Below are 23,894 nucleotides of genomic sequence, written 5' to 3' on the forward strand. Positions count from 1 at the left end.
TCTCTATTACTGAACATTTAGTGATTTGCTCTCAAGGAGATTTTTTGTTACAAAAAGACTTGTTGCAATGATCAGACTTGATAAAGCAAATTGTGGTCTTTTGTGGATGAAGTTCATATGCTGTGTGGTTGGTGACTATCTGATTCTATGGAGGCTAACCAAAGCCTAGACTGAGTGTGGATGAGACCCTCAACTGGGGAGTGATGGGGATATCAAAGGACATGCTGGGTGAGGGGAGCTGACTGTCATGTAGGGAGTGAACCACTGCCCCCAGCAGAGATACAGTTCGGTTTTAAGAAAAAAGGCAAGGCCAGGCGCGGTGGCTCACGCCTGCAATCCCAACACTTTTGGAGGCCGAGGCGGGCAGATCACGAGGTCAAGAGGTCGACACCATCCTGGACAACATGGTGAACCCGGTCTCTACTAAAAATACAAAAATTAGTTGGGCATCGTGCCTGTAGTCCCAGCTTCTCGGAAGGCTGACGCAGGAGAATCACTTGAACCCGGGAGGTGGAGGTTGCAGTGAGCCGAGATCACATCACTGCACTCCAGCCTGGTGACAGTGAGACTCCAGCTCAAAAAAAAAAAAAAAAAAAGCAAACTACTGAACTGGAGAACAGACAAACCTGCGTTTGATAACTGATGTAACAATTACAATGTGCTGTGTGGAAGATACAAAATTACAATTCATTAATGGACTAAATGTTTTTATTTTTCACCCTTGGGGAAAGTTTCCTAGTTGAAGTTAAAACATTCCTACTATTACTTGTCTTAGAAGAAAACCTTTTTATATTTCTGTACAAACTTTTCATTTTAATATTGTGACACGACCATGCAAGTTCTCACACAATATCCGTGTCTTGTAGAGTAGTAAAGTGTTTGTTAAGTAGAAAAACACACCAGTGTGGTACCCAGTGAAAGGTGGTGTCTGGAGAGTCAGTGGTTTCTGGAACTCTGGACTGTCAACCAGGAAGTGTTGAAGTGACTGAAAAATTAAAGCGCATGGGTAATAGCATGGGCAGAGCAGAGACTAAGACGATCTATGTCCATGCCAAAGGAAGCATCCTAGTAAGTTTCTGGCTATGGCAAGATGACAAAACTCGGTGTACGTTTTATCTGGATCACTTTTGGAGCACTAAAGCAGATAACCAACTTTGTGCTAACATACATGTGCTCAGGAGAGCCTGATTTTAAGACTGACTTCACCCCATTGCTCTTGTGTTCCAGAACCTTCAAGGAACATCACCTACCAGATCCAAGCTTTGCCAGCTTAGCTTTCCTCATGATCAGCTCCTATCTATCTATCAGCTGTCAGTTCCACCCATGTGCCCAAGTGCTCTTCACACCTTCACACCTGCAATGCTTTCCTGTGCAGCCTACCTTGGAGGTCCCACTCAATGCTCCACTTCCCTTCCAGCTCCTTTGAAGACTCAGTCACACATGAAATTTGGCATTTAACTTTAGTAATATACTCACAAGTGTATTACTAGTGCCTACCTCACCTTCACCAGCCTGGAGAAAAGGCTATTTTCAGGGTACCACTGTTGTGCAGCTGAGCCAAGTCTTCCTGCTCTCAATCAATCACCCTGCTGCTCTTGGCTGCCCTGCATCACAGCCCTCTGGATGATATGCTCATTGAGGGAGGGGCCAACTATATACAAAAAAATACACGTTTGCTGAAATTACTCCTAGATTTCTAGCTGAGTATGTAAATTTTTCTGCTCCCAAAGCTCTGGCATCTAGTTTGAGTCAATCTGAGCTCTATAACAGGTGAAGACATCATATTAGTTTGCAGACTATCAATAGGAGAAATAGGACGAAAGCAGCACTTTAAAAATGGATATTAAACTACCACGATCTTGAGCAAACATCTTTATTTAAGAAATCAAATAGGGTAAAAATTATGCAATTTCACACAAGGATACAAGACAAAGCTTAGAATTACTTGCTCAAAAGTTATTCAGAATGGAACAAAATTGTTCAAGTGCTCCCAATTAGCACAGGCTGTATTACTTGCTTTTCAATGGACATTTACTATTTTACATTAAGATCTACTTATAGGAACAAAGAGACAATTCCCAGCCCCCTCTGGTGTATCACCTAAAAGGCTGAATACAAATGTTAATGTAATCCAAGCTTTTCTTTGACAACAGTACTAAAAATTGCCTTACAATTTTTTACAAGTACGAGTATCAACAGTTTACTGTCTGAGGGAAAGGAAATATAAGAATATAAAGTGACAGAAGCAACACACTTCACTGTGGCCTGCAACTGCTCCCAGCCTCCTATTTTATAAACATGATTTGGGTTCTCACATTATAGCAGGATCACTATTCCTAGCCTCTGGTGGAAGCAGACATGTGACACTTAGCACTGCACAAGTGTTTCTTTGGCTTCTTGAGTAGTGCTGTGTATACTGCCTATACATTTTTATAACATCTCTAAATGCATAATGTCAACGTATGTGCTATCACATTTCACTCCCAACTGCAGAATATTTTAATTTTAAATTTATCTACCAAATCTTGACTATGACATTTATTTTTGGGTTGTTACATTAAGATCAACCTATCTGGGCCGGGCACGGTGGCTCACACCTGTAATCCCAGCACTTTGGGAGGCTGAGGCAGGAGAATTGCTTGAAGTCAGGAGGCAGAGGTTACGGTGAAACAACTGCCATTGCACTCCAGCCTGGACAACAGAGCGAAACTCCATCTCAAAAAAAAAAAAAAAACCCCAAAGATCAACCTATCTGAATTGGGCAAGTCAAAAGCTTATTCCTGGCCGGGCACGGTGGTTCATGCCTGTAATCCTAGCACTTTGGGAGGCTGAGGCGGGTGGATCAACTGAGGTCAGGAGTTTGAAACCAGCCCGGCCAAAATAGCGAAACCCCGTCTCTACTAAAAACACAAAAATTAGCCAGGTGTGGTGGTGCATGCCTGTAATCCCAGCTACTCGGGAGGCTGAAGGAGAATTGCTTGAACCCAGGAGGTGGAGGTTGCAGTGAGCCAAGACTGTGCCACTGCACTCCAGCCTGCACGACAGGAGCAAGACTCCATCTCAAAAAAAAAAAAAACCCACAAAAAACCAAAAAGCTTATTCCCAATTTTTAAGTAAAAATATTTCATGGCCGGGCGTGGTGGCTCACGCCTGTAATCCCAGCACTTGCTGAGGTGGGTGGATCACGAGGTCAGGAGTTCAAGACCAGCCTGACCAATATGGTGAAACCCTGTCTCTACTCAGCCTGCACAACAGGAGCAAGACTCCATCTCAAAAAAAAAAAAAGCGAGCTTATTCCCAATTTTTAAGTAAAAATATTTCATGGTTGGGCACGGTGGCTCACGCCTGTAATCCCGGTACTTTGGGAGGCCAAGGCGGGCAGATCACGAGGTCAGGAGTTCAAGACCAGCCTGACCAATATGGTGAAACCCTGTCTCTACTAAAAATACAAAAATTAGCCGGGCGTGGTGGCACGCGCCTGTAGTCCCAGCTACTTGGAGGCTGAGGCAGGAGAATCGCCTGAACCTGGGAGGCGGAGGTTGCAGTGAGCCAAGATTGCGCCACTGCACTCCAGCCTGGCAACAGAGTCAGACTCTGTATCAGAAAAAAAAAAAAAAAAAAAAAAAAACATGATTATTGATAATGAACTCTTTATAAATAACAGTGTTCACAAGGAAATACCAATTGATCTATTGATACGTGACATGAGAAAGAATGTACTATTTTTAAATATAAAAGGAATTTCATTAGGTTTAGATAAGCTGAGAATACACAAAAGTTTTCCAGGCTATTTAATCAAGTAACTTACAATGTACACATTCCTGAGTATACACCATTGTGGTGACATCATTTATTTTGGAATTTTCTGCATTCAGCTTAAAAGGTGTTTCTTCCCAAGAAACTGAACTTTTCTGTCAAATGCACTTGATCGAATAGGAGAATTGGGTTCATAAAATGGATTCATTGAAAACTAGGAAAGAAGAAAGTATTAGTGAAGCAAAAAAGCTGACAAATCTTAAGTTTCTGAAAGGAAATCATTTTAAAGTTTTAAATTAAAAACCAAAGACATTCCAAAGTCTAAAGACCACATTTTTAAGTTTTATTGAAAATGCTGCATTGTTAATAACATCCTCTTAAGGAAATTTTTATTTTGGTGTTTTGGTTTTGAGAAGTATCTGTGGCAAAACTAATGGCAGTATGATAAATGTTGCCTGTGTCAGTTAACTTTCAGAATTTACCCTGTGTGTGAAATACTCATATTCATTATAAATAAATGGATTAATCTCTATGGCCCTTTGGCTACATAAAACAAAAAAATCTGCCATGTGCTCAGAGTTCAGAAAAAGCTATTCTTGTGTGGTAATCTTTTAACAATCAGGTTTTTAATACTCTCCTTTAACACAAGATTGCTAAATGATCAGCTTCTCAAATTAGTGTATCATAACGCATGACAGAAAATCATTAAATGGAATCTCTAATGAGGAAAGGCATTGCTGATTTTTATACCTTAATCACTTGACATTGTTCATCTTTATAAGAGGGCTAAATATTACTTACTACCTCTGACTAGGAATACTGTTAAATTGTATTACTGTGCTGATATGCAAGAAATTCTGTCCAAATACAGAACTTATTTAAATTATTAAAAACATACGGGCCAGGCATGGTGGCTCACGCCTGTAATCCCAGCACTTTGGGAGGCCAAGGCGGGTGGATCACTTGAGGTCAGGAGTTTGAGACCAGCCTGGCCAACATGGCAAAACCTCGTCTCTACTAAAAATACAAAAATCAGCTGGGTGTGGTGGTGCACACTTGTGGTCCCAGCTACTTGGGAGGCTGAAGCAGGAGAATCGCTTGAACCTGGAAGGCAGAGGTTGCAGTGAGCTGAGATCACGCCACTGCACTCCAGCCTGGGTGACAGAGCAAGACTGTCTCCAAAACAAAACATACTATTGTTATCACTGCAGTGTAACCATGACGTCCTATTATTATTTTATTTTTCAAAATCAAGAAATGCAAGTGGCGCCATTCTTCTTGAGTGGCTATTTGATCATATAAAAATCACTTCCTGCCAGTTTATGATCTCTATTGCACTGTAACTTATTTGTAAAGTAGATGGAAACATTTTAGATTAAATTATGAAGTAATTTTCCCTTATATAGGCTGCTTTCTTGCTGTCTTTAGGGATCCCTAATAAAATCAGCTATGAGGACAACAAGGTGAAGAATGAAACCAATTTACCTTCACAATCATCTAAAGGTAACTACCATGAAGTTGTGTTCCTAAATACATATTCACCTGGCTGTGAAGACTTACCTGCGGAGGGAGTTGCCAGAGATAGTTCTGATGGGGGAAAGCTAGTCTGAAAGGTAAACTGCAGCCTAAGGGAGTTACTTCAATAGGCCAGTTTCCTGACAAAGGTCAAATCCTTTCTCATCAGAATTTAAAAATTATAGAACATACCGTACCTTTATATATAAATCATAAACATCAGTAAAGAAGTTCTTTATTCCATCTTCTTGTCTTATGTCATGAAGCATAATAAACCTCATATGTGAAATAATTAAGGCATAATCTTTCTTAGAAATGAAAAACAAAAAGCAACCAGTTCGTTGATACAGTATTCTTCAAATTAGTCACATGCAGTGTATTTGTGATGGAAAAGTTGAATATATAAACGGGGTTTAAAATTAGCTTAGTTTTATCATAAAGAGAACATAAGCTTTCAAAGTTAGAAAATAACTATAAAATAAAGTAAAATCACCCTTGATAGGGTCCAGATAAACTCTTTTTGTGTATGAGACTTAGTTTTAAAATTAGCTATTAAACAAAATGTTTTTCCCCCCTAAAAAAAGAAAAGTAGCCCCATAAATGGAAACTTACATTTTCACCTGACTGTGAAGTCTACAGACTCAGAGCCTGGCATCTATGTTCCATGTTCTTCTGGTTTGTGAGCCCAAACTTTAGTTAGTTACCTTTACTAAGAAGGTAAGGATATGCCCCGCAGTGACAAATGCCGACACAAACCACTCGTTGAACTTGTCCACAGTTTTCAAGTACATGTTGTTCGATAGCCACATGTTCTCATCTACGAGGTCGAGAGCAGCATGAGCTATGAACTGGTTCAGATGACGATGGTCGTCCTAGATGACAGTGTGAGCAACCACAGATTAACATTTGCATATGGCATCGAGAATGCTGACATGTCATTCTGTAAATTCTATAGATGGTTTTCTTGTGGGGAAAAAACAGTTTGCTTTTATACTTTGTTATTGTCATGAGACTTATAAAAGATCTGTTTTCATATTATATTCTATTTTTAAATTTGATATCTACATCTCAACAGAAACAGCCAATTAATAAATGAAATGTATATATAGAGGATTTATACAAAATCATTTATTGAAAATCTTTTTCATATAAATTTTTTTTCATGTTTCAAGAAGGAAGTTACCAAATTCTGTAACCATCTAAACATGTAAAAAAAGGATACTATGTTAAAAAAAAAAAAAAAACAAGATCCTGTGGAGAAGAGGTGCCATTCACACCAGGCCTCAAGGTCTGGGAGGAAACTGAGAGGGTGGGGCTTCCTGCACAGTGGCACCAGGTAAGCAGTAGAGACAGTTGAAATGGCGCTTATAACGGCCTGCCAGAGGCCTCTTTCCAGTGCATGGAGCTTACATGACAGTGGGACCTAGGAGTAGTGGGAGGTGATGCTCAGCCCCAGCTGTGAGCAGTCGCCTGTGTCAATAGCAGGACACAGTCCTGTCAGAGCTGGGAGTGTCCTTTTCCTGGGCTGAAATGGCTTAAGTGAACAGAAGGTGGGACTGTCTGACCATAATGTGAAGACGGAATTCAGAACTTGGAATGCAGTCTTACTCCAATGTAGTTCTTTGAAAATACATTTTTTGGCCAGGCGCGGTGGCTTATGCTTGTAATCCTAGCACTTTGGGAGGCTGAGGCAGGTGGATCACCTGAGGTCAGGAGTTCAAGACCAGCCTGTCCAATATGGTGAAATCCCATCTCTACTAATACAAAAATTGGCCGGCTGTGGTGGTGCATGCCTGTAATCCCAGCTACTCGGGAGGCTGAGGCAGGAGAATTGCTTGAACCTGGGAGGCGGAGGCTGCAGTGAGCCGAGATCACGCCATTGCACTCCAGCCTGGGGGACAAGAGCAAAACTCCGTCTCAAAAAAACCCAAGCCATTTTTCAAAGAATACCTGTTATGGGTTGAAGTGTTTCCTCTCTAAAATTCCTTTGTTGAAGTCCTAAGCAACAGTACCTCAGAATGTGGCCTTATATGGAAAGAGGTTGTTGCAGATGTGTAAGATGAGGTCACATTGGAGTAGGGTGGGCCCCTAATCCAATGGACTGGTGTATTTAGAAAAAGGGAACATTTAGAGATGCACACAGGGAGAAAAATGCCACATGAAGACTGGAGTTATGCTGCCACAAGCCAAGGAACTCCCAGAAGCTGGGAGAGAGGCCTGGACAGACCCTTGTCTTTGTGCCTTCATAGGGAGCATGGCCCCACTGACACCTTGATTTCAGATGGTGGCCCTCAGAACTGAGACAATAAATTTCTGCTGTCCCAAGCCACTCAGTTTTTCGTACTTTGTTACAACAGCCATAGGAAACCAAGACGGCTTCCTTGCCAAGGAGGCTGTTCTCATGCCTGGGCTGGAGGAGGGCGGCCCGTTGCCGTGGAATCCCACGCATAGTTAAAGCATGTTTTACTTCACTCATGTTGCCATGACAAAGCTAAGTGAATCCTTAGAGAAATGGATGTTTTTGTGTCTGGCTCACAGCAGTGTTTTCTTTTACAATGATGATCAATCCTGAAGAATTAGGAGCAAACTGAAAACGCTTTAAGAAAGTGAGTGGTAGCAGGAGAAAGAACTAAAATCAAGTTATGCAACCAAGTATTTTTATGTGTGCTTTGTCCAACACAAGGGCAGTGGAGTGCACAGAAATTACATACAAGTAGCTGCATCCCACAAAGCAGTACTGGTACAGAGATACCTCAAAACAAGTTTTAATGAGTAGTGTTCTCATAATATGAGAAAATAATGTCACAACTCCACCTCATAGAGAATCCCGTAAACAAATGCCTATCTTATTTTGGTGGCAAGGCCTGAATAGTTGAAAAATACCATATATTATGCATTACAATTAACTTAAAACATCAATTCCTTAAAGGACATTAAAGCCAATTTTTGGAGGTTGGGAGAAACATAGCAAACTTGTCAGCAATTTATTAGAAACAGAAATTGGAAAGAACTGGGCTCTTCTCGTGTCAAAACTCTACAGGTCTGGGCCAGGTGTAGTGGCTCATGTCTGCAATCCCAGCACTTTGGGAGGCCGAGGGCAGGCAGACCACCTGAGGTCAGGAGTTCGAGACCAGCCTGGGCAAGATGGCGAAACCCTGTATCTACTAAAAATACAAAAATTAGCCTGGCACAGTGGTGCGCACCTATAATCCCAGCTACCTGGGAGGCTGATACAGGAGAATTGCTTGAACCCAGGAGGCAGAGGTTGCAGTGAGCTGAGATCGTGTCACTGCACTCCAGTCTGGGCGACAGAGCAAGACTCTGTCTCAAAAAGAATAAATAAATAAGATCCAAATGGTTTTATTTTAAGCATTTGGGATGGTAATCTTTCTTAAAATATATGGTCCATTTCCTTGTCTCAAACAAAAAAAAATACTCTATGGGTCTGAATGGCAATATGTCCTCGAGCTAAGCTTGGTTTTTGGAACCATTCTTGACAAGCAAGTCGGGTGCTATCACCTCTGGTGCTGCTTTTGAGCTTCCTGTGTATGGCCAAGGTGTCACTGGGGAGGGGAGCATACAGGCTCAACCCAGCCAGGAAGTGCTGCAGAAGGCCCCTGAAGTGAGGTGCTGCAGACCCAGTGGCAGCAGGAAGACAGGGAAGTAAGGGTCTTTTCTAACCCAGTAGGTCCTGATGAAAAACATGATTCATGAAAACAGCCTGGACTTCCATGGTATTTCAAGGCGGCAATCCACTACAGGTGAACTATGTTTTTATGTGCTTAAGCAACAGCAATTCATGGTGGGTGACATAGTGAACTGAGTATGATGGGAATGCCAGAGCGTCATGCTAGTCTGTGCTGAACTAACGGATGAATAAACATCTCCAAGGACATACCCTGGCTGGCTTCTATCAGTCTGTGGGCTCCTGAGCAAGCCTCATTTAATTGTGGTGGATTTCAGTTACCTTATCTGTCCAGATCTTCCAGTTCTAAAATCATATTATACCATATCATTACAATAGCATAAAAATTCTTACGTACTTTGGATTCTGCCTTCCCAGCTGGCAAAAACTCCATTTCAAAAACTGGATTATCATGGTGGCCAACAATTACAAAGTAGAAGCTCCCAGACATGGTCTTCAATATATGGCTCCTAATTAAGTGAAAAATAGTACATATTTTTAGTAGTCAATCTTCAAATTAAAAAATGACTAATGGGAAGTGTAGAATTCTTTTTTTAATTTAAACCTGACATTGTAGAGGAAGATGCTACTAAGCTTGGCAGTTTCCAGTATACTAGCGAAGATACGTAGCTTCTGGAATAAACAAATTATGTATCTATGATATGAATCTGTGAATCTAATGTATTTTCATAAGTAAACTGGAAGACCTCTAACATGAAATCACAAAGACAACATTCTCATGATCTGAAAATATGGCTCATTCAGCTCAAGGGGCCCTAAGTGTCTGGTAGAGTAAGCTGGGCTTCATTTGGACTGGACCAGTTAGTAGCAGCACGGACACCTAGAAGGATTAACAGAAGGTGGTGGTAAGTCAAGGACAATACAGAGTAGTGGGAAGACCAAGGAAGTAATTACCTTGCCTTAGAAATTTCCAGGAGGCATCCGTCGGGGGAAGCTAAAACCAGCTCTACCTCATGTCACTTACCTAGAAAGGACAGACACTGTATCACTGATTCGCAGACTGCGTGTGCTGTATTTGTCTTCTTTCTACTTGAAGTATGTGTGCTATAAATGTAAGTCTTTGCAAATCTAAGAGCCTATGATATGCCTCTTTATACACCAATTTATAAGAAAGGAAGAGTTTTGTATTCTAGAAAAGATGGAAGAAATAATCCATAAAGGAAGACATTCTGAGGCACTGAAAGATCTTGGAACTAAGTTTAACATGTTGGGCCCGGTGCAGTGGCTCACGCCTGTAATCCCAGCACTTTGGAGGGCTGAGATGGGCAGATTGCTTCAGCCCAGGACTTCGAGACCAGCCTGGGCAACATGGTGAAACTCCATCTCTACATGAAATACAAAAATTAGCCAGGCATGGTGGTATGTGCCTGTAGTCCCAGCTACTCAGGAGGCTGACGCAGGAGGATCACCTGAGCCCAGGGAGGTCAAGGCTGCAGTGAACCAAGATCGCACCACTGCACTCCAGTCTAAGTGACAAAATGAGACCCTGTCTCAAAAAAAAAAAAAAAAAAAACAGATTGGCAGAAGAGATGAAACTATGAGAAACTGGGGGGAAAAATATAAGTGATTCCATGGCTTTTAGCACAGATAATTGAAATCTAGATGAATGATGGATGGGTGGGGGCATGGATGGATTTACCCCAAGGTAACCCCATGGTGTGTATTTTTAACACAAGGACTTTGGAGTCAAAGTTAGGTTCAGGTCTAGCTCTGCTACTTACTGGCAGTGTGACCACAGGCAGTCCTTAACTTCCTAATGTCAGTTTTCTCATCTGTTAAATAGTGCTAACACTGTAGCACCTTATGGTGCACTTATGAGGATCACACAATCTAATGCATGTAAAGTACCCAGTACAGTGTCTGACCCACAGTACATGCTCAATTAATGTTATGTGGAATAACATGGGAGACCGTATGCACACTGGGATGTGGTGACTAGTAACTTCTCAACACGGAGTGGAAATCAAGTAAACCGGGAGTTACAGTCAGTCTCCTAGAACATATATCTGAGGTGTGTTAGAAGCCAAGACTTAGCAAGCCTCATTGGGCCTTCTGCTGATTCACACAGAACACACAATGAAATCAGAAGAAATCTGATATGTACTTGCTAATGAATGACACATTTTATAAAGGAAATCAAGGCACAGCTGGCACTTTTAACTCTAGAATTGGAAGGCCATGACTATGGAAGAAAAGGCAGATCAGAACTCCTGGCATGATGACGTAGGATTTAAAATGCTATTTGGGGCAGGGGTGGAGGGGTGGGGGACTATAGACTGCAGGCCAAATCTAGCCTTGCCCATCCTTTTGCGACCATCTAAGGCTGCTCTCACGCTTCAATGGCAGAGTTAAGCACCTGTGACACAGACCAGCTGTCCCACAAAGCCAACAATATTTACTATCTGGCCCTTTAAAGAAAATCTTTGCCCCTGTTTTAGGGGAAAGATAAGAAAAAGGTCCAAACAGAAAAAGTGGATAACAAAGACGAGCTGGAATGATAAAAAAGCTATGCAAAACTAGAAGAACTGGCAATAATTCTCCAAAGTGAAGGGAAGGACAGGGAGTTGAAATTTGAACCAAGTAAACAATGATATCATGAATTCTTGCTGGACTAGATTTCAGAGCTGGAGTTTGCCAAGGGAAGGGCTTCTTACTTTCTTCAGCACATTTAAGCAGCAGCAAAAAAAAAAAAAAAAAAAAAAAAAAAAAAGCAAAAGCAGCAGCAGAAGGAAATATATGTACATATATGTATAAGCAAGATAACATGCATCCCCACACTCACCCCTATATGGAAAGCCACGAATGGGCAAGCAGCATGGCGCTAAGTCAGCAGGAAGACAGAAAGGGAACTCAAAGACCGACTGCATGAGGATGCTGTTACCAACTACCCAGCTGCGCAAAAGATGAGACAGAGCTTTCTTTATATACATTCCATGCTTGACTTCAGCTGCCAATTATTTGATTTTGTAAACAGCTGAAGAAGCAAGAAGGGCTGTAGCTTTTCATTCAGTTCTGCCAAGGAAAAACTGACAGGTGAAGTGGAAGAACTGAAAACCCTGGGAGAAAATGACCTCATTGTCTTGGGAGGGGAACAGCTGCAAACACTTAGCAAATACTTGAGGGTATGGAGCAAAGGTAAGATACACGCTAGGATTCTGCGCTGTCCAATCTATGGAACTTTCTGCGAGGACAGAAATGTTCTACACCTGTGCTGTCCAATATGTGAGCTAGTGTGCATTAGAAATGTGGCTAGTGTAGGCCAGGCGCGGTGGCTCACGCCTGTAATCCCAGCACTTTGGGAGGCCAAGGCGGGTGGATCACGAGGTCAGGAGATCGAGACCATCCTGGCTAACATGGTGAAACCCCATCTCTACTAAAAATACAAAAAATTAGCCGGGTGTGGTGGTGGGCACCTGTAGTCCCAGCTACTCGGGAGGCTGAGGCAGAAGAATGGTGTGAACCTGGGAGGCGGAGCCAGAAGAATGGTGTGAACCCAGGAGGCGGAGCTTGCAGTGAGCCAAGATCGTGCCACTGCACACTCCAGCCTGGTGACAGAGCAAGACTCCATCTCAAAAAAAAAAAAAAAAAAAAAAAAAATGTGGCTAGTGAGAATGTAGAACTGAATTTTAATTAAACATAAATAGCCATATGTGGCTAGTGGCCACAGTACTAGACAGCACAGCTGTAATCCCAAAGTGCTGGGATTACAGGCATGAGCCACCATGCCCGGCCTGATTCCAAACGTTTTATAAAAGTTCTGTGACTTCCTCCACCTTCCCTTCACCAACAAAAACAAGTATTACTTAGAATTCCAATATATAATACAGATAAAGCAACTGCCATTACTGAATTACCTGCGTTGACATGACTGTGTATGTATGGTCTGCTCGATTTTCCCATCACCTTAAATAGGGGCCTTTGAAGCATCTCCAAGAGAGGCTTGGCCCAGAGGTGTTGAGGAGGTAGCTACACAGAATTTGGGAATACATTAAACTGGGAAATTGAGGACAAGAGGGGAATCTAGGATGGTTTCCATATGTCTAGCTGAGGTGAACAAGCAGAACAGTGGCCCCTCTCCTAAGATGTCCACATCCTAATCTCTGCAACTTGTGAGTATGTTAGGGCCCACGGCAAAGAGGAATTAAGGTTGCTCACCAGCTGACCTTAAGATAGGAACATTGTCCTGGATCATCCAGGTGGACCCAATGTCATGACAAGGGCCTTAAAAGTAGAATAGGGAAGCAAAAGAGGAAAGTCAGGGGGAAGTGACAGAAGAATGGTCACAGCAATGTGATCTTGACAGCTTTGAAAATGAAGGAAGGGGCCACAGCCAAGGAATGCAGGAGGCCCCTAGAAGCTGGAAAGTACAAGGAAACAGATTCTTGTTTGGCTCTCAAGTGAGAGCCAGGACTCTCACTTGTGGTGGAAACAGCAGCTGTCTTCAGTGGCTAAGGAAACCTGGGCTTTTGAGAAGGAGAAGACTAAAGAAATAAACTTGGTGATACAAAGAGCTCTCTGACTACCTTAAATTTAAAGAGGCCACATGGAAGATGTAAGAAGTAGGACACTGACTAGTAATGAACATAAAAACGGGACCAGAAATCAGTGAGGCTAGCATCAGAAGGGCAAAGGCCTACAATGAGTTGAAGTGTGTGATATATATTTAAAAAAAAAAAAAAGAGGCTTTTTAGGCTACGATCAGGAAAAACCAAGGGAGAAGGGTCAACTGCTTCAAGCGCTTGCCACACACTGAAATAATGGTGGATGCTGATCTGTTTAACTTCCATTTTCTCTGTTAAATGGCTTTTCAAATAGCAAGCATGGAAGAAACAAGGTTAGGCAGGCTGCGAACCTCAAGATAGGTATATTAAGAAAACGTCTAGGGATCCGTTCCAAGATGGCCAAATAGGAACACCTCCGGTCTGCAGCTCCCAGCATGATCAACGCAGAAGATGGGTGATTTCTGCGTTTCCAACTGAGGTACCTGGTTCATCTCATTGGGACTGGTTGGACAGTGGGTGCAGCCCATGGAGGGCGAGCTGAAGCAGGGCAGGGCGTCGCCTCACCCAGAAAGTGCAAGGGGTCGGGGGATTTCCCTCTCCTAGCCAAGGGAAGCCATGACAGACTGTACCTGGAAAAATGGGATACTCCCACCCAAATACTGTGCTTTTCCCAAGGTCTTAGCAACCGGCAGACAAGGAGATTCTCTCCCATGCCTGGCTCGGCAGGTCCCACACCCACGGAGCCTTGCTCACTGCTAGCGCAGCAGTCTGAGATTGAACTGTGAGGCAGCAGCCTGGCTGGGGGAGGGGTGTCCGCCATTGCTGAGGCTTCAGCAGGTAAACAAGTGGCCAGGAAGCTTGAACTGGGCAGAGCCCGCTGCAGCTCAGCAAAGCCTACTGCCTCTAGACTCCACCTCTCTGGGCAGGGCTTAGCTGAACAAAAGGCAGCAGACAACTTCTGCAGACTTAAACATCCCTGTCTGACAGCTCTGAAGAGAGCAGTGGTTCCCCCAACGTGGTGCTTGAGCTCTGAGAACGGACAGACTGCCTCCTCAAGGGGGTCCCTGACCCCCGTATGGCCTAATTGGGAGACACCTCCCAGTAGGGGCTGACAGACACCTCATATAGGCGGGTGCCCCTCTGGGATGAAGCTTCCAGAGGAAGGATCAGGCAGCAATATTTGCTGTTCTGCAGCCTCTGCTGGTGATACCCAGGCAAACGGGGTCTGGAGTGGACCTCCAGCAAACTCCAACAGACCTGCAGCTGAGGGACCTGACTGTTAGAAGGAAAACTAACAAACAGAAAGGAATAGCATCATCATCAACAAAAACAACATCTACACCAAAACCCCATCTGTAGGTCACCAACATCAAAGACCAAAGGCAGATAAAACCACAAAGATGGGGAGAAACCAGAACAGAAAAGCTGAAAATTCTAAAAATGAGAGCGCCTCTTCTCCTCCAAAGGATTGCAGCTCCTCGCCAGCAATGGAACAAAGCTGGACGGAGAATGACTTTGATGAGTTGACAGAATCAGACTTCAAAAGGTCGGTAATAACAAACTTCTCTGAGCTAAAGGAGCATGTTTGAACCCATCTCAAGGAAGCTAAAAACCTTGAAAAAAGATTAGACGAATGGCTAACTAGAATAAACAGTGTAGAGAAGACCTTAAATGACCTGAGGGAGCTAAAAACCATGGCACAAGAACTTCATGATGCATACACAAGCTTCAATAACTGATTTGATCAAGTAGAAGAAAGGGTATCAGTGATTGAAGATCAAATTAATGAAATAAAGCGAGAAAACAAGGTTAGAGAAAAAAGAATAAAAAGAAACGAACAAAGCCTCCAAGAAATATGGGACTATGTGAAAAGACCAAATCTACGTTTGACTGGTGTACCTGAAAGTGATGGGGAGAATGGAACCAAGTTGGAAAACACTCTTCAGGATATTATCCAGGAGAACTTCCCCAACCTAGCAAGGCAGGCCAACATTCAAATTCAGGAAATACAGAGAATACCACAAAGATACTCCTCGAGAAGAGCAACCCCAAGACACATAATTGTCAGATTCACCAAGGTTGAAATGAAGGAAAAAAATGTTAAGGGCGGCAGAGAGAAAGGTCGGGTTACCCACAAAGGGAAGCCCATCAGACTAACAGCAGATCTCTCAGCAGAAACTCTACAAGCCAGAAGAGAGTGGGGGCCAATATTCAGCATTCTTAAAAAGAATTTTCAACCCAGAATTTCATATCCAGCCAAACTAAGCTTCATAAGTGAAAGAGAAATAAAATCCTTGACAGAGAAGGAAATGATGAGAGATTTTGTCACCACCAGGCCTGCCTTACAAGAGCTCCTGAAGGAAGCACTAAACATAGAAAGAAACAACCAGTACCAGCCACTGCAAAAACAGGCCAAATTGTAAAATACCATTGATGCTATAAAGAAACTGCATCAGTTAACAGGCAAAATAACCAGCGAACATCATAATGACAGGATCAAATTCACACATAACAATATTAACCTTAAATGTAAATGGACTAAATGCTCCAATTAAAAGACACAGACTGGCAAACTGGATAAAGAATCAAGACCCATCAGTGTGCTGTATTCAGGAAACCCATCTGATGTGCAAAGACACACATAGGCTCAAAATAAAGGGATGGAGGAAGATCTACCAAGCAAATGGAAAGCACAAAAAAGCAGGGGTTGCAATCCTGGTTTCTGATAAAACAGACTTTAAACCAACAAAGATCAAAAGAGACAAAGAAGGCCATTACATAATGGTAAAGGGATCAATTCAACAAGAAGAGCTAACTATCCTATATATGCACCCAATACAGGAGCACCTAGATTCATAAAGCAAGTCCTTAGAGACCTACAAAGAGACTTAGACTCCCACACAATAATAATGGGAGACTTTTAACACCCCACTGTCAATATCAGATCAACAAGACAGGTTAACAAGGATATCCAGGACTTGAACTCAGCTCTGCACCAAGTGGACCTAATAGACATCTACAGAACTCTCCACCCCAAATCAACAGAATATACATTCTTCTCAGCACCACATTGCACTTATTCCAAAATTGACTACATAATTGGAAGTAAAGCACTCCAGCAAATGTAAAAGAACACAAATCACAAAAAACTGTCTCTCAGACCACAGTGCAATCAAATTAGAACTCAGGATTAAAAAACTCACTCAAAACTGCTCAACTAAATGGAAATTGAACAACTTGCTCCTGAATGACTACTGGGTAAATAACGAAATGAAGGCAGAAATAAAGATGTTCTCTGAAACCAAAGAAAACAAAGACACAAAGTATCAGAATCTCTGGGACACATTTAAAGCAGTGTGTAGAGGGAAATTTATAGCACTAAATGCCCACAACAGAAAGCAGGAAAGATTTAAAATCTACACCCTAACATCGCAATTAAAAGAACTAGAGAAGCAAGAGCAAACAAATTCAAAAGCTAGCAGAAGACAAGAAATAACTAAGATCAGAGCAGAACTGAAAGAGATAAAGACACGAAAAACCCTTTAAAAAATCAATGAATCCAGGAGCTGGTTTTTTCAAAAGATCAACAAAATTGATAGACCATAGCAAGACTAATAAAGAAGAAAACAGAGAAGAATCAGATAGATGCAATAAAAAATGATAAAGGGGATATCACCACCGATCCCACAGAAATACAAACTACCATCAGAGAATACTATAAACACCTCTACGAAAATAAACTGGAAAATCTAGAAGAAATGGATAAATTCCTGGACACATACATTCTCCCAAGGCTAAACCAGGAAGAAGTTGAATCCCTAAATAGACCAATAACAGGTTCTGAAATCGAGGCAATAATTAATAGCTTACTAACCAAAAAAAGTCCAGGACCAGACGGATTCACATCCGAATTCTACCAGAGGTACAAAGAGGAGCTGGTACCATTCCTTCTGAAACTATTCCAATCAACAGAAAAAGAGGGAATCCTCCCTAACTCATTTTATGAAGCCAACATCATCCTGATACCAAAGCCTAGCAGAGACACAATAAAAAAAGAGAATTTTAGACCAATATCCCCGATGAACATTGATGCGAAAATCCTCAATAAAATACTGGCAAACCGAATCCAGTAGTACATCAAAAAGCTTATCCACCATGATCAGGTCAGCTTCACCCCTGGGATGCAAGGCTGGTTCAACATACGCAAATCAATAAACATAATCCATCACATAAACAGAACCAACGACAAAATCCACATGATTATCTCAATAGATGCAGAAAAGGCCTTTGACAAAATTCAACAGCCCTTCATGTTAAAAACTCTCAATAAACTAGGAATTGATAGAACATATCTCAAAATAATAAGAGCTATTTATGACAAACCCACAGCCAATATCATACTGAATGGGCAAAAACTGGAAGCATTCCCTTTCAAAACTGGCACAAGACAAGGATGCCCTCTCTCACCACTCCTATTCAACACAGTGTTGGAAGTTCTGGCCAGGGCAATCAGGCAAGAGAAAGAAATAAAGGGTATTCAATTAGGAAAAGAGGAAGTCAAATTGTCCCTGTTTGCAGATGACATGATTGTAAATTTAGAAAACCCCATGGTCTCAGTCCAAAATCTCCTTAAGCTTCAGCAAAGTCGCAGGATACAAAATCAATATGCAAAAATCACGAGCATTCCTATACACCAATAATAGACAAACAGAGAGCCAAAGCATGGGTGAACTCCCATTCACAATTGCTACAAAGAGAATAAAATACCTAGGAATCCAACTTACAAGGGACGTGAAGGACCTCTTCAAGGAGAACTACAAACCACTGCTCAGTGAAATAAAAGAGGATACAAACAAATGGAAGAACATTCCATGCTCATGGATAGGAAGAATCAATATCATGAAAATGGCCATACTGCCCAAGGGTAATTTATAGATTCACTGCCATCCCCATCAAGCTACCAATGACTTTCTTCAAAGAATTGAAAAAAACTACTTTAAAGTTCATATGGAACCAAAAAAGAGCCCACATTGCCAAGACAATCCTCAGCCAAAAGAAGAAAGGTGGAGGCATCACGCTACCTGACTTCAAACTACACTACAAGGCTACAGTAACCAAAACAGCATGGTACTGGTACCGAAACAGATATATAGACCAATGGAACAGAACAGAGGCCTCAGAAATAACACCACACATCTACAACCATCTGATCTTTGACAAAACTGACAAAAACAAGAAATGGGGAAAGGATTCCCTATTTAATAAATGGTGCTGGGAAAACGGGCTAGCCATATGTAGAAACCTGAAACTGGATCCCTTCCTTACACCTTATACAAAAATTAATTCAAGATGGATTAAAGACTTAAATGTTAGGGCTGGGCATGGTGGCTCAAGCCTGTAATCCCGGCACTTTGGGAGGCTGAGGTGGTCATATCACCTGAAGTAGGGAGTTCAAGATCAGCCTGACCAACATGGAGAAACCCCATCTCTACTAAAAATACAAACTTAGCCAGGCGTGGTGGCACATGCCTGTAATCCCTGCTACTCGGGAGGCAGAGGCAGAAGAATTGCTTGAATCCAAGAGGTGGAGGTTGCAGTGAGTCAAGATTGCACCATTGCACTCCAGCCTGGGCAACAAGAGTGAAACTTCGTCTCAAAAAACAAAAAACAAACAAAAAAAGGACGTAAATGTTAGACCTAAAACCATAAAAACTCTATAGGAAAACCTAGGCAATACCATTCAGGACACAGGCATGGGCAAGGACTTCATGACTAAAACACCAAAAGCAATGACAACAAAAGCCAAAATAGACAGATCGGATCTAATTAAACTAAAGAGCTTCTGCACGGCAAAAGAAACTACCATCAGAGTGAACAGGCAACCTACAGAATGGGAGAAAATGTTTGCAATCTACCCATCTGACGAAAGGCTAATATCCAGAATCTACAAAGAACTCAAACAAATTTATAAGAAAAAAAAAACCCCATCAAAAAGTGGGCAAAGGATATGAACAGACACTTCTCAAAAGAAGACATCTATGCAGCCAACAGACACATGAAAAAAATGCTCATCACTGGTCATTAGAGAAATGCAAATCAAAACCACAAAGAGATACCATCTCACGCCAGTTAGAATGGCAATCATTAAAAAGTCAGGAAATAACAGATGCTGGAGAGGATGTGGAGAAATAGGAACACTTTTACACTGTTGGTGGGAGTGTAAATTAGTTCAATCATTGTGGAAGACAGTGTGGCGATTCCTCAAGGATCTAGAGGTAGAAATACCATTTGACCCAGCAAACTTATTGCTGGGTATATACCCAAAGGATTACAAATCATGCTACTATAAAGACACAAGCACACGTATGTTTATTGTGGCACTATTCACAATAGCAAAGACTTGGAATGAACCCAAATGTCCATCAATGATAGACTGGATTAGGAAAATGTGGCACATATACACCATGGAATACTATGCAGCCATAAAAAAGGATGAGTTCATGTCCTTTGTAGGGACATGGATGAAGCTGGAAACCATCATTCTGAGCAAACTATCACAAGGACAGAAAAGCAAACACTGCATGTTCTCACTCATAGGTGGGAATTGAACAATGAGATCACTTGGACACAGGGCAGGGAATATCACACACTGGGGCCTGTCAGGGGGTGGGGGGCTGGGGGAGGGATAGCATTAGGAGGAATACCTAATGTAAATGATGAGTTAATGGGTGCAGCAAACCAACATGGCACATGTATACCTATGTATCAAACCTGCATGTTGTGCACATGTACCCTAGAACTTAAAAGTATAACTAAAAAAAAAAGAAAACATCTAGACATTTCAATAAATCCAAGTCATCAGGTCCTGACAAATTATATACCTTGGATTAACAAATGTGATTGCATAACTGCTGATCAGTGACATTTGAGAAATTGCAAGAAAAATGCCATATCATCCGCTAGGTTAAATGCTATTCCTATTTTCAGAAACAGGAAAAAGGCTTATCTCCTAGTCTATAAAAGGGTACATTCAGAGCGACTAGAACACCAACAGAAACGTGTATTAAATGTTTATTTTCAGTCAGATGCCATGCCAGGCACTTTTATTATACATTAATTCATTTAATGTGAATCCCTAGATAAAAACAGATTATTCATTCATATACTCCTGGTTGTACTAGAACAAGTCATACCAAATTTACATTTTTTGTTTCTGAAGGGAGATACGGTAGGTAAACAGAAAGTCATTTTACGAAATATTTTGGTATCTACCTAAGAACAAACTGGAGTCCTGGAGCCTGAGTGAAAATACAGTCTTGCTAGAATGTTGCCCTCCATGAGAGCAGATACACCATTCGTCTCATTCACTATGGTATCCCTAGAGCTACAACAGTGCCAGGGACCCAAAAAGCACTCATTATTTGCTGAATGAGGGGTGGCTCATAGCCGACTTGAGTGTCAATACTCGGAGAACATTGGGTGCTCCGTGTCAATTTATGGCACAGGGTCTCTAGTAAGGCTTTGAGGTTGACCTTAACCTAGTCTAGCTCAGTATTTGAATCAATAACTTGAATGAAGATAACTTATCACATTCAAAGATAACACCAAGGGCAGCTAACTTATTAGAAGGCAGAAGTTAGGATTAAAAAAGATCTCCATGGCTAGGAGAGTAAGGTGAAATTAACAAGATAGAAGTTAAGAGGATAAGAAAGCAAGCCCTGTACTTGGGCTTAAAAATCAACTGTACAAAAGGACAAGGGAAACCTAGATTAAGAACAGTTCATCTACATCAACCCAAAAGTTCTGCAAGCTCGGTAAGAGGCAAAAGTCTGATAGGTTTGTCAAAAAAGCTAATGAATTCTAGGTGGCATTAAGAGCAAGGTCAGGGAGAATGCTGATGTCCTCTTCAATAATATTATCATCTTTGGGGAAGGTACTCAGTTCTGGGAATCATATTGTAAAAGGATCAATAACTCTGTGTGTTACAGGGGAAGGGAGGGCAGGATCTAGGCTAGGAAATGCTCTGGAAACCAGACAAGAGCAACTGAAGTAACAGAGGATGTTTAAACGGAGTAGGGGAGACCTTTTTGGGGTGGAAAGGGAGTGGGGTACAGCACAGTACTATCTTTAAATACGATAAGCTATCTAATGAAAAAGGGACTTGGCTAGGGATGGCAAATGAGTTTCCTTTCATAAGCGAATTCTAATCAACTGGTAGTGACTGCCAGGAACTGGCGCTGAGAAAGATTCTGAGACTAAATGTGGTCACCAGGAAAGAATGCTGTGATCAATTATCCATGTCTGCTATGAATTTGGGGACGTGCAGTACCTACAGGAGGGCCAAGTATTTGCTGACTCTGGACTACACAGACTTATTCCAAACCGTTCCATAGGCCAAGCCCAGGGCTGCTCATTTGAAGTCACTGGGAAACTAGAAACTAAGGGGTGGGTGGAACACCAACAGTGCCAGAGTGGGAGGATGCTCAGTGAACTTGGAAGTCTCTTCTCTTAAGTTGTAGACAAATGCAAGATAAAACTCATGGACTCCAGTTCCAAAGACATCCATTTTTGTAGCATGCCTCTTTACAACCTCTATAGAAGAGCTTCTAGAAAAACTGCCCTGTGCTCGCGAGAGCAGTGATTTCAGTTGTTCCATAAACCTGGGGTCATGAGACTAAACTGGTATGGCATGGGACATGTCTATTACAATGAGGAGGGGCAGTAGGAATACTACTGATAGGTCTTTAATGTGACATTTTTCTATTAATATTATAAGCAATTCTCCCTCCCCTAGAAGTTATGCTAGTTTTTGGAGAACATTTTATCTAATTATATTCATGTATTCAACTGTGGGACCAAAGGTGGAGGTGGGAGTAAGGGGGTCTTCAGGAACATTTTTTTTTTTTTAAACAGTGGACAAGTGATTCTACTTAACAACATTTACAACATATCAACATCTTTTTAGAACACTGTTTTCATCATTCCACTCAAAAGCCTTTGATGCATCTCAGCTACGGGATCATGTACTAGTATTCAAGATTCCCACATTGCTCCACGTGTCTTTTCTCAGCCCTATTGTTCCACCTCTGCTAGCGTTGACTCGTTTACTTATTTTTTCTCCCAAATTCACTTTGACTGTATCGAGTTCAGAGCTACTATCATTTCTCTCTTCATGCCTGGAATGTTCTCCTTTATTCTGTCTGCAACCATTACCCATCCTTTAAAATCCAACTAAGCCTCTCCTCCTTTTCCATTGTTTCCAACAAAAACTTACAGGTTCTCCACCTCCTATGAAGTCCTGTCACTCTTACTGCCTCTTAAATACTTTAAGTTTTTCACAGCCAGAGATCAAAACTCATCGTACTCATCTTCAATGCTGTACACAAAGCTGACATCCAATTCTGTCCTCACAGGACTTAGATACCATATAAGGCTTATATTCCCAGCACACAACTCTGGAGTCAGGCTAGATTCCTCACTGCTCCCAAGAAGGTCGTGGCTTTTTTTTTTCTTTTTCTTTTAATGATTCCTTTGCTCATTTTTCCCCTTCCTGTGATGTTCTCCTTTTTGCTCACCACCCGAATCCTACCCATCAAGGCCCCGATAAAGACACACTTTTTCCACAGAGATGATCTGGATCACTTCCATCTTCAACCACCTCCCCTTTAAACTCTTTATCCAGTCTACAATGTATCTTAGTTCTTGTTCAATTCTCTGGCTGTAACATTTTCATTATCGCTTCTGAGAGGTTTGGTTCCTTTCCTTTCTAATTACATTTAAGCATCATGAGGACTGGCTCACCTTTACCTCACAGCACACAATGGTTGGTACTCTAAAACGTTTAGCTCTGTGGATCTCAACCCGGAGCGATCTTGCTTCCAAGAGGACATCTGGCAATATCTGGAGACATCTTTGGTTGTCACACTTGGGGGAGAAGGTGATACTGACAAAATAGAGAGCAAGGATACAGCTAAACCTACAATGCACAGGACAGCCTCCCAAAACAAAGAATCTTCCGGCTCCAAAAGGCAACAGTGCAGCCGTTAAGAAACCCTGGGTTAGCTGAATGACCCAGTGAACCGCGAAACCACAGCCCCCGAGAGGGCGGACGTCTGCAGGTGGAACGGCTGCGCGGATGAGCCAGCGGAGGGCTGGCAGGTCCGGCCCGGCCACCCCGGGGAGGGGTGGAGGTACAGGACCAACATCCGCGTCACGCAGGGGCTACGAAGTCCTCCAGGGACTCAAAACACCCGCCCCCCGCCTCACTTGCTCCATTCCCTACCTGCAGTGGGAGGCCGACAACGGAAACGCAATGTCAGTTTCCGCGGAAGAGACCCGCGCCCCGAACCTGTAGCCAGAACGCCGAAGCAGTTCTCGCGATACCCTGGGATGTGCTCTCGCGATACGTAGGTGGA

General features: G+C 42.2%; 2 protein-coding genes across 7 annotated transcripts in view; one reads left to right on the plus strand and one right to left on the minus strand.

Annotated features, from left to right (window-relative positions):
* Positions 1-23,894, plus strand: part of OFD1 (OFD1 centriole and centriolar satellite protein) — an 83,781-nt gene that overhangs the window by 21,295 nt on the left and 38,592 nt on the right. For both annotated transcript variants that reach the window (XM_034949994.2, XM_034949995.3), the window contains exon 3: positions 5,185-5,259. In XM_034949994.2, coding sequence (XP_034805885.1) covers positions 5,227-5,259 — 33 coding nt within the window. In that variant the 5' untranslated portion in view covers positions 5,185-5,226. The remainder of the gene's footprint in view (positions 1-5,184; positions 5,260-23,894) is intronic.
* TRAPPC2 (trafficking protein particle complex subunit 2) lies at positions 1,860-23,892 on the minus strand. 5 transcript variants are annotated; one of them, XM_055106479.1, is made up of 7 exons: positions 23,762-23,892; positions 23,281-23,422; positions 9,872-9,941; positions 9,315-9,426; positions 5,995-6,143; positions 5,469-5,550; positions 1,860-3,970 (listed from the first exon to the last, which is right to left on the minus strand). In XM_055106479.1, the coding sequence occupies exons 4-7, from the start codon at positions 9,405-9,407 to the stop codon at positions 3,872-3,874; spliced, it is 423 nt and encodes a 140-aa protein (XP_054962454.1). In that variant the 5' UTR covers positions 9,408-9,426; positions 9,872-9,941; positions 23,281-23,422; positions 23,762-23,892; the 3' UTR covers positions 1,860-3,871. The 5 variants fall into 5 exon arrangements, 4 of the variants coding, with proteins under 4 accessions (XP_054962454.1, XP_054962455.1, XP_054962457.1 ...); XM_055106480.1 differs by lacking the exon at positions 9,872-9,941; XM_055106482.1 differs by lacking the exon at positions 23,281-23,422 and having other exon boundaries at positions 23,762-23,869.

This window comes from Pan paniscus, chromosome X (genome assembly GCF_029289425.2).
Source record: "Pan paniscus chromosome X, NHGRI_mPanPan1-v2.0_pri, whole genome shotgun sequence".
NCBI classification, from domain to species: Eukaryota; Metazoa; Chordata; class Mammalia; order Primates; family Hominidae; genus Pan; species Pan paniscus.

Coding starts and splice junctions, on each gene's coding strand:
- TRAPPC2 (XM_055106480.1), bottom strand. CDS start 9,407: ATGTCTGGGAGCTTCTACTTTGTAATTGTTGGCCACCATGATAATCCA. Junction 6,144..9,314: donor CTGGGAAGGCAGAATCCAAA/GTACGTAAGAAT, acceptor ACTGTCATCTAG/GACGACCATCGTCATCTGAA. Junction 3,971..5,468: donor TTTATGATTTATATATAAAG/GTACGGTATGTT, acceptor CTTCTTTCCTAG/TTTTCAATGAATCCATTTTA.